The sequence below is a fragment of the Pollachius pollachius genome (genome assembly GCF_949987615.1).
Source record: "Pollachius pollachius genome assembly, chromosome: 9".
NCBI classification, from domain to species: Eukaryota; Metazoa; Chordata; class Actinopteri; order Gadiformes; family Gadidae; genus Pollachius; species Pollachius pollachius.
In genome coordinates, this window is record NC_136942.1 from 5,193,750 (window position 1) to 5,204,806 (window position 11,057).

The 11,057-nt window shown below is 45.8% G+C and overlaps 1 protein-coding gene across 1 annotated transcript; it reads right to left on the reverse strand.

The window, feature by feature from the left end:
- Nucleotides 1–6,043: 6,043 nt before the first annotated feature.
- Nucleotides 6,044–8,277, reverse strand: cdkn1cb (cyclin dependent kinase inhibitor 1Cb). The gene is made up of 3 exons (XM_079743773.1): nucleotides 7,572–8,277; nucleotides 7,315–7,429; nucleotides 6,044–6,713 (listed from the first exon to the last, which is right to left on the reverse strand). The coding sequence occupies exons 1-2, from the start codon at nucleotides 8,131–8,133 to the stop codon at nucleotides 7,317–7,319; spliced, it is 675 nt and encodes a 224-aa protein (XP_079599899.1). The 5' UTR covers nucleotides 8,134–8,277; the 3' UTR covers nucleotides 6,044–6,713; nucleotides 7,315–7,316.
- Nucleotides 8,278–11,057: the final 2,780 nt, after the last annotated feature.

The following is an 11,057-nucleotide window of genomic DNA, read 5'->3' on the forward strand; positions in this document are numbered from 1 at the left end:
TGGGGGGGACAGGCATCAAATATGAAGTAGATTGATTTTGAGAGGAGACAAGATGAGAGGAGGAGAGGAGGAGGAAAGCAAGAGGAGAGGGGGAGAGGTACTCCTAGTGGAGGAGTCAGGGGGAGAGGAGTTACGGAGAGTGAGAAGGAGAGGACAAGGGAGGTGAAGGGAGTGGGGGAGGAGAAGGGTAGAAAGGAAGGAGTTGGGGGAAGAGAAAAGCAAAGAGGAGCTGGTAGCCCCTCATCCTCCCTCCACCCCTCCCACCTTTTCAGAGGAGTGTAAGGAAAGGAGTGGGAAGAGGATGGGTCGAAGATGCCCTCGATTGATGGATGGTCAGATAGACGGATAGATGGATAGATGGATAGATGATGGACGGACGGATGGATGGATGAGTGGACGGACGGCCCAACGGATGGGATTGACCCCATATAAAGCGGGGCGGGGCAGCAGCCGCTGAACAGAACCCCCCAAGCTCGGCGGGGCCGCGCTGAGAGTGAGGGGTAACAGACCCATGCTTCAAGCCAGAGAAAGGCGCCCGGACAAAGGCGGCGGCCCTAAGAATGGAGGCGGAGGACACTGGCTGTCAGGCCTGCCACTGGCACGGAGTTAGGTCTCATTTTTCAAGTGTCATCCCCACTATCTCTCTGCCTCGCTCCTCCTCCCTCCTTCGGGCCAATTACCGCAACAATGGCACGGGGCCCCCGTGTCCCGGGGAGGGGGCATATGGCGCTGCAGTTGTAAATCCATTACACACTCTCTTCTTTGTGAGAGGTACAGTATGTGTGAAATCCAAAGGACTTGTGACTCTGGGGCCAGGGGTTTCAACACATGTTTCCTTTCAGGAGTTATAGTGGAGTCATCAAATCTGCCTTGAATTAGATGAGAGGGAGGAATTTTGTCTTTTATTGTTATTAGCAGTAGTAGAAGTCGTAGTATTTGGGTTATTATTAGAATTGGTGTTGGTACAATTAATTGCATTTCTATTTTGCGTTGTCGTTTATTATAACTTTTTTGTGTATGGAAAAATGCGTACGAGAGGAGAGGTCGATTCTTTTTATCTGTCCCCTGAAATAAAGCAAAATCGGAATCCTACAACTTAACGACCAAGAGCGTTAGATTGAATGCTATATTATTTACGTTGTACACAGAGTGTTCGAGGACTTTTATTCAGACTCCACTCTTTGTATGCTGACTCGTTCATTTCTATAGAGGGCCCATCTGCAGTTTTGAAGAAGCCTGTGAATCGCTTCACTGATATCTGCTGTGGCCAAATACACACACCACACACACACACACATACACACACACACACACACACACACACACACACACACACCACACACACACACACATACACACACACACAAACACTCCACAAAACTCAAATTTGGCTTCTGGACAAAGGAAAAGCTTTCCAATTGGATATTACTACATGCTAGCAACATGCACCTGCCTGCATTGTTTTGTTTAGTGATTTATATTTACCGTCTTTGACTCATGGTTCAAGCATGGTTACGAGATTTAATTTCTAATCAATACGTACTTATAAAAGGCCTAGGCTGCTAAGACGGCAAAGTTTTACCTCTACTGAACCTGCTTTTGTTGTGTACTTTTTCTTTTACTTCTATCAGAAACTAATTTGGCTGTTATTCTACTGAACACATTGCACAATAAGGTAATGAAGTTATGCTGTGCACATATTTTGTTATGATGACTATGGTTTTTAGCTGTGTTCAAAATTGACATAACCAGAATGCACACTTCTGCGGTTGGAATTAGGCGAATGGGAGTTTTGTTAGTTTGTCTTACCAAATCTTTTCTGTGTACTTTTAACCACAGATAATTAAATTTAAGCAAAATGTAAATTAGAACATCATTATAATAACAATTACCCACTCAAACACTTTCTATTTTTTTTACAATGCAAAAAAGCTACTAGAATAACGAATACCGTGACTAACGTCCCTTTTAAAATGGGAAAGATTTACATATTCTGGCTGGTCTTGATTTACTGGTCTTGCATACGCTGCTCGTGCTCACGCGTTCTGACAAGGACAGGTTTTGTGCTCGTCACATGTCGTCGTGTCTTTTCCCCCGAAAACCCCCATTCCCCCCCCCACCCACCCACACACACACACACACACACACACACACTCACCAAATACACTCAGTCGATGGCCCTCCCCGTTCTTTTAGATTCTAATACCAAAACCCTATAGGGAGGGCTCAGTGCATTGTCTCCCCTTGACGTTTTCTTTGATTGATGTTTTGCGCACCCATAGCGACATGGCACAAATTCCTCCAACCCCGTCTCGTTGCGAATCCCCTCTATTTCACGGCGAGGCAAGGCCATGCCCGCGGCGCTGGTACGTTGCACCGCGACGCATTGTGTTGCCGGGCCACGAATGGGACCCACCGCTGACATCAGTTGGCTACTGTAGTCATAAAATTAACAAAGTAGGCCCACATGTCCAAACAGCGTGCCCGCAGGAAGCGAGATGACTAGTCTAGACTAAAGGGATTTGCGCATTCGCTCCACCAAGTTGTGAAACATTGTAAAGGATATGCTTTTCTTGAAGGGGAGTGTGGGTGGGGGGGGGGGGGGGGGGGGGGGGGGGGGGGGGGGGGGGGGGGGGGGGGGGGGGAGGGGGAGGGTTAGCTCCAATCCCATTGATGCGTATGGAGAGCAAAGTGAATTAGAGATTGCGGTGGGAGGCTGATTAGGGCCCCCGGCTGAGGCGAGGGTGGAGATGTAAAGGAAGGAGGCGACAGGGAGGAGATATTTGAAAGGCGGTCACGAGCTCGCTGTCAGACGGCCTTCTGCGTGGCTGCTTGGACTGAGCGCTGGCCATTGTTGCGCGTGGGCATGAATATTGAGTGGATGTAAAAATGAAGACCTGGGAGAAAAAAGGGGGGACAACGAGGAGAAAATGGGCGTCGGCAGATCCGGGACCTGCAGCACGCGGGGTGCGATGTGTCTCCTCCAGTTTAGTTTCTTTACTCAGTCTCCCTCTCCTCTCTGTGTCTCTCTCTTTCTCCGTTTCTCGGTGTCTCTCTCGGTCTCTCGGTCCCTCTTTCCCTATTTTTCTGTCTCTGTCTCTCGGTCCCTCTTTCCCTATTTGTCGGTCTTTGTCTCTCTCTCTCCTTGTCTCTCTCTCGTGTTTCTCGGTGTGTCCATCTCACTGCCTGCCTCTCTCCCTCTTTGTTTGTCTCTGTCTGTTTCCCCCCTCTCTCTCTCTCCCTCTCTTCTCTCTCTCTCTCTATGCTTGTATCTCCATCGCTCTCTTTATCTCTCCCTCTCGCCTGTATTTCCATTATTTACTTATTTCACCGCATGGCGCTCTCACACGCGCGGCTTTGACGGGATACAATAACCTCTATGCAAACACGCGCGGGCCGACTGTGTCAGCCACTCAACCCCCGTGAAGGGGGAAGGGTCGGTACAGGTGTCCCCCCATCCCCACTCCACTCTGTTGTTCAGTGCGTGCGTGCGCACTCCTACCACGGCACGTACACACACACACACACACACACACACACACACACACACACACACACGCACGCGCACACACATACACACACACACACACACACACACACACACACACACACACACAAACACACAAACCTCAAGGAGTAATCATCGATCATGCGATATGAGAATGCGTGTTGAATACGTCGCTCTCGATAAATGATTTCTATCATTTTAGGAGGCCCGGGCCACTCCCTGAAAAGAACAATAGGCGTGAATCGAACCGTGGGTTTGTCATGGTATAGGTAAAATAAACAAATGGATAAAAATAGAAATGGTGCTGTGGTAAGGGGGGCAGGGGGTCAGGGTAACTCTGTAACAAAGCCTCATTTGCAGGTCAATGCGATGGCACACTCGCCTCTTCTCTCCATCCAGAAGCCTTTGTTCCTGGTCGCCTGCGCAGAGGCCAGATGGCCATGGAAAATGCTAATTCTCCTTGGCTGATTTCACCCCTTTCTATATGTAATTGCTGTCTGTCGTGTTTATGGCATAAATGCATTTTCCCAAACTATGTTTGGATCTGTTTGGAATCAGGCGAGTTCATCTTCTGGTCAAATAATACTAAATCAAATTGGACATTTCAAATTAAATGTAGGGAAATTATGCGTTATTTTCCGTTATCAGCCTATATTCGTTTTCATTTGGCTTAACGAAAATTGGGATCAGATGGTCTGTAGACACAGGCCTAGGGCTACACCCTTCACAATTCGCAAGTTTTTACTGCCTCAAATATGCACCTGGACCTAACGAAAAAAAGCGTCTGTTTTACTAACGGTTACAATTAATACACTATGGAAATTAAATTAACCTGGGTTAAGAGTTTCCAACCCCTGAAACGTTTGATGTAGGCTATAATCAAATATTATTTCTTTCCATTTAAGCATTTATTCCTCGACGTTTTTGGGGATCATCAATATTCGATACCTTATGCTTTAACAAGGTTTATCGTGATAAGGACCAAATCGTAAAAAAAAAGATTTTTCTTCTCGTTTTGGATCTATTGGTTTTGAAAAGATCATGTTGGAAAAAGGCAAGAATTTCTTACACGCTGACCTATGACCTCTTACAAACGAAAAAAGATCCAAAGCACATCCTACATATTATTCTTTACCTTATACCTTTTATACACGTGAGAGACTTTTTTCGTTGCAAATGATGACAAATGAAACGACTCCATAACTCATAGGTGTCCCTACTCAGAGCATATACATGTGCACATTGCAAATGGCCTCCAAAACCAGAAGCACTTCATTAAAGTAACACCCGAGCAGCTGTTGTCTTTAGCATGTAAACTATTGATAATCTTAAAAACCTCATTGAAAAGTCTCGTCTCTCCCCGTGGGCATATGGGCCTTAATTGGCTGAATATAGCCATAGATTAATTATAATATTTTTTATCCCATTCGTATCAATAGAGCAGCCTAACAAAGTGTCTTTTGTTCTCCGATGCAGGACATTCTGCGGCTGGGTGAATGGGTCTTGGCTATGTCTACATGGATTTGCCATATGGCAACAAAAAGGAAAGAATGGAGTCGGCCAGAGCATTGTGTCGCCTATCAGAACAAGAGCGTCGGAGCTTAAATGTCTGAGCAAAGCTGACAAAGTCAGCCTGGCAATCAAAAGTCTCCAATTTATGAAAACATTGATGTCACGTAGTCAATGTTATGGCGGAGGAAAATCATAATGTGGGGGTGGAATTGGTTTGTGGAGGGCCTGAGATAAGTCGAGGGCCGCGTGGGTAAAGCGACTCGGGCTCGCACTCATAATACGCGCATTGGCCGTTCTTTCAATTAAGGGTAAACTTGCAAGTATGAGCCAGTGAATGGCTAGTTTGAATAGACAAGGACAATTACGCAGACTAGTAGTGCTTGTTCTTAGTCCGGCAGGTGGCCTCCACGCCCGGTGCACTGTGGCAGTGTGCGGTGTATCCACCACGGAGTAAATAGTGTGTGTGCGTGTGTGTGTGTGTGTGTGTGTGTGTGTGTGTGTGTGTGTGTGCGTGCGCGCGCCTGTGTGTGTGTGAGTGCTTCTTTAGAGGACTTGATGAGTGCGTGTGAATGTGGGGGTGTCCGCGTGGACAATGCGGGGTTCCAAAGGCAGCTGCTGCAGTTCTTTAGAGGCGAAAGGGTCTTTAAATCCAAGCATATATTGCGCAGCTGCCGTTCTGCCCGTAGTAGCCTCAATGTTTCGTACCATGAGATTGCGAAGAGATGCCCCCATACCCCACACCCCCAAAGTCACACAGATAACCGACCTGGACACAGTAACGCCACCTTTTTCCCAACAAACTGGGGTATACCTGTGCTCAGCTTTTGTTACAATCTTTGATGCACTAGAGACACACTGGGTCTCCGGCAAGTACCTGTGTGTTGTAGGCCCCTAAGTTATCTTACGGAGTTTGTCATCGGTTGATGACGCAGATCATAATGCGCCGGCTACCGAGTACACTTTCAATGACTATCGAATATCTGAGGAATGAACGAAACATTTAGAGGTGATTGAAATGGAAAATATTTTTATTTGAAATAAGCGTTTTGAAATAAAATTGCAATAAGTAAATGAGGACAAGGACATGGGAACCGGCTCAGAAACACAAATGATCCTATTCCAGGTGTATAGGCTACTATAAGCTACATGATTGCAAAACACCACAACATGTAAATAAAATAAAAACGATGCCCATGGGCTAATCAACAAAGCACTTAAAATATAAAGAAACATAAATAAATTATAAGTTAAAATAGTCTCAATAAAAATAAACATTTACAGAAAGACTTTGAAACAGAAATAAACATTTATAGGCTTTTGTCTCTATAAAGCTGTACACTTTTTGGCCAGTGTAGACAATTTTAAAGTAATTTAGGATTGCACAGATGTTAAAACATTTAACACTGTCAAGTGGGCTGCACGCAAAGCAACCAATGAATGCTACATTTGTACTGAAGATAAGTCACTCGGCGGATTCTCTCACTCTCCACACCGCGGTAATCCTGAGAATCCTGTGTTTGGGGCGGCAATGGGCCGGAGGTCCTCCGGTCCGGGTGCAGCCGGCGCCGGCGGACCCGTTGAGCCCGGGCCGCTCTCTCTTTTCTCTGCGCTCAACCTCCGCCGCGTTCGCCCGTTGCAGAAGGAGAAACTTCTTCCAGAAACTCTCTATTTTGTGGGATATAGTGCAAAAGACCTGGACGAAAGAAAGAAAAATACGATTATTAGAGGATCGTACGCCGTGTGGAGAGGAAGAAAAAAAGCCAACCGCGGTCCCACCGTCTCCCCCCCGGAGAACGACTGAGTCAGCGCTCTGGTGAAATACGACACCGCTGCAGTCAGAGCAGCGGGCGTAACCCTTTACCCGAGTCTTTTCCCGCCACACAATGACGCACATACCCCTCCCCCAAACCACTGTTACTTCACTACTATCACCCCCTCCTCCAGCGACTACAACCCTACTATCAACCCCCCCCCCCCCCCCCCTCCCGGCTACTACCAGGCTATAGGCCTACTATAAATACCCCCAGCCCAGCCACCCTTGTTTTTTTAACGCAGCCACGTCGTTATTAAACGTCAGGCACCGGTGTTCAATACGGTATATATAACCGTAATCATAAATGCTATAATAAACCCTGATTCTAACGCTCAATAAAAAAAATAAAAAATAAACTGCGAATGGCTCAAACGTAAAATAGAACCCCGTCACAAATATATCACAGCCATAGAATGACATTAATTCAAACAATCCAAGAGAATATTTCATTAGATGATGAAGGTTTAAAAATGTGGCATACCTTCAGCGGATTCTTTTCCGTGGAGTTTGCTCTACTGGGATTTGAGTCTTGGGTGAGAGACAGGCGCTCTCCGTCGATCTGGTCTCCGTGGGCCTCTTGCGTTTCCCGAAGAAGTCTGGAAGGAGGAGAAGAAATTAGGTTTAGGATCATCGGTTGGGCATTCGTTAGGGCGAGAATCACACAGAATAGACTGGCCTCGGCCGAAAAAAAGGACACAATGACCGTTAGAAATAGCTGAAACCATCCCCGATATGTACCTGTTATATGTGCGTTGTTGTTGTCAGGAGCGGCCGTCCTCTTGCGTCGCACGCATGAGGAGGACTGCCTGCTGCGAGTCTGGACCCCCGAGTTGAGCTTGCTCCTGCGGTTCTCCTGGTTCACCTCCGCCGGACAGGTAGTGGCGACGGTGCTGATCTCGGACGCGGCCAGACGCTCCTCGCAGGTCGGCGGTACATCCATAGCGGGGCTCTCCTGGATATCTGACTCCTCCGAGGGGCTCATAACTCGGACGGGCGTCGCGGCCACCCTGATCTTCCCTGTCTGCACGGAGTCCTGGTAAAAACCCGGGGTCGCCTCCACGGAGCTCTCCACCCATTGGTAATTCCCAACAAGCGGGCTGTTCGCCTCGAAATTAAAGTTCCACCTCTGTTGGTCCCTTTCCGAAATTTCCCGCAGTTTGCTCTTCATATCCCGGTTGAGCTCGTCGTGGTCTATCGGCCCGAAGAGGTTCCTGCAGGCGCCGGTCCGAGCGTGGAGGGGGAAGGTCCTCCGTGCGACTATCCTCTCCAGCGCAGCGGTCGACAGCTGAACGTTAGACATCTCGCGTCTCCGGGGGAAAAAAACACCCAAAACCGAGAATGAAGCAAAACAAAACAAGAGATGCTTGCCGTAGTGTCGAACCAGGATGGTGTGTTATGGGTATGGACGACGTGCTCGTGTTCTTCACTGTCACGCTCCACACTACTACGCAATCCGGTTTAAATGTACCTTTGCTGCGCAACACAGCGTATATAAGCTCCTAACAGATCTCAAGCCGTGAACCCACCAACAAGACGCTCATTGGTTTGTTTTCTGGCCCCGCCCCTTCCCCCCCCCCCCCCCTCCCCCCTCACCTCTTTTCTCCTTATCCTTTGGCCAGTTGACTGATCACAGTTTGAGCCAGTTGACTGATCACGGTCCCGACTGCTGTGGGGTGAAAATTTGGACTGCGGATTCAAATCTTCTTCGCTGTGACACTCGCTATGAATCGCTGCCTGTCGAACCCCCCCCCAGACACGGACGGTCGCAAACACTGACACACACACACACACACACACACACACACACACACACACACACACACACACACACACACACACACACACACACATACAGTGATCAGGCTCTAGCGTTTTTCTTCAGTTTGATCATGCCCTGATCTCCTCTAAGCAGTAGCACATAGGCCTCAGCAGGGCAAACAGATAACAGGGGCAAATCGTTACATCCGTTCATCAACTCGACATTATATACAATTTAGTTATGATGCTTTATTTATTATACGAAAGTATGCAAAAAGGGATTTGTCAAATTTTTTGTAGGCTACTATTAAAAAGCCCTTGCCGTTAAATGCTGTTTGCCATGAAGCGTAAGATAGTGCCCATTCGTTTAACATCACGATCATCTATTATTAAACATAACCTATTGGTGGACAGGGATATCATGTTATTTCTGTCAGCAGTGATTTATTTATTCAGTAAGTAGTCTAAATGTCTCCTTCTCTATGATTTAACTTTTCAATACGATATGTCGTATTATTCGTTTGGGCAGATTGTAGTCTAATTATGTAATCACATAATACGGTGTAGTGGTTGCGTTTTCTTTTCTTTCTTTTTTACTCCAGAGCTACACTACAGCGTTGTAGCAGCGTCGAGTAACCCCTGGGCTGAACCAATAATTGCACTGCTGAATGCACGCTACTTTACGACCAACGTCAAGTCATTCGGCCGCGCAGCGTGAAGCGACCCCCTAACGAAGTTATGCACAAAGGTTAGTTTGCTTTGTTTTGCGGGAACGAAACGGGTATAAAAAAATAACTGTCATTATGTGCAGTCGAGTATATATAATGGACCGATTGTCTGGGTATCATTTAGTAGGGCTAGGTGTAGGTTTTTGTGTTGTTCAAACGTGCAGGTAAAACAAATGACGATGTAAAAAAACAAATCTGCCGGGAAGCCTAGTCCAGCTTGACACGAACGGAGTCAACTCAAGAAGCAGGCACACAGGGGAGGCCGGCAACGCCCCTGCAATCATTAAGAAGTGCAACAGTGCCTCGTAGTGGTACAATACTATAAAGATCATATATTTAACTATTTTTGAATCGAATAGTTCTAGAAAGATTCCCTCTAAACTGCGCCCTCTGGTGTCGATTTCTTCCAAGTATTGTGCGAGAATTGTATTCAGTCTGAATAAATCACGCATATTTGTTAATAAATATACGAAGAATCGAGTGAGAAGTTACCTGAAAAAAACATCACCAGAGATTTTTTACCGATCACTAACGTGCGCGAGAGAGGTATAAGCTTAATAGGCTTAGGCTACATCATTTAAACATCGCTTAATAAAAGGCGTGCACGATTGAATGCATTTGATCAATTGTAATCAAATGTATTATGCAGGCCCATCAGTGACACCTGAAAACCAATGTGTAGATTAATGATTAATGATAATCATCCAGGTTCTTTAGAACCTAAATGATTATCTCATCCCAGTTTAACCCTTTGCTGGTCCCCCCTCAAGGAGTTGGCTGGACCTCATGCCCTTTTCGTTAATTTTAGCACTTCACTGAGAAAAAATCAAAAGTATGAAAATAAACCTCCATCAAAATTAAAATTAACTGAGATTTTTCTGTACGCATTGACAGTTCAATCAAAGTTATTATTATTAATACTAGTATTTTTATCATTTTTTTTTATCATTTTTTATCATATCATGTTTTTATCAATAATTTTTCTAAGCAATGACAAGTTTGGTCAAAATACCATTTCTAATCTTTTCCTAATCATCTACTTTATCATAATCCTGTTCACGTGGTTAAACAAATGTTGTAATTAAATAAAAGCCAGCAACATAGCTTAAAAACAATCGTGTTTGTATGTGTGTGCGTGTTTTTATCAATCATTTTTCTAAGCAATGTGAAGTTTGGTTCAAAATACCATTCCTAATCACCTTCTTTATCATAATCCTGTTCATACATGGTTAAACAAATGTTGTAATTAAGAGTGAGAGTGTGCATGTGTGAGAGAGAGAGAGTGTGTGTGTGTGTGTGTGTGTGTGCGTGTGTGTGTGTGTGTGTGTGTGTGTGTGTGTGCGTGTGTGTGAGTGTGTTTGTGTGTGTGTGTGTGTGTGTGTGTGTGTGTTTTTGTGTGTGCGAATATGTGTGTGTGTGTGTGTGTGTGTGCGTGAGAGTGAAATTGCCTTAATTATTTCACTATTTCCTCTGCATGATCCAAGTCCAGCTCTGCCTCCCTCTCTCAGGTACTAAGACGATGTCACCATTGGCCCAACCCTTCCCCTATTCCTAATTTGTATTGTTTACCTTGACAAAGTAATAAGTACAAAGTAAAGTAATAAATAACATGAAAGGGGGGATGTGTGATAATAGCAGCTTCAGTTTGTGACCCCCCCCCCCCCACACACACACACACACACACACACACCTTATGTGGGCACTTACCCATGTGCTCTGGCTTCTACCTGGGAAGGTA

Coding starts and splice junctions, on each gene's coding strand:
- cdkn1cb (XM_079743773.1), bottom strand. CDS start 8,133: ATGTCTAACGTTCAGCTGTCGACCGCTGCGCTGGAGAGGATAGTCGCA. Junction 7,430..7,571: donor CAACAACGCACATATAACAG/GTACATATCGGG, acceptor TCCTCCTTCCAG/ACTTCTTCGGGAAACGCAAG.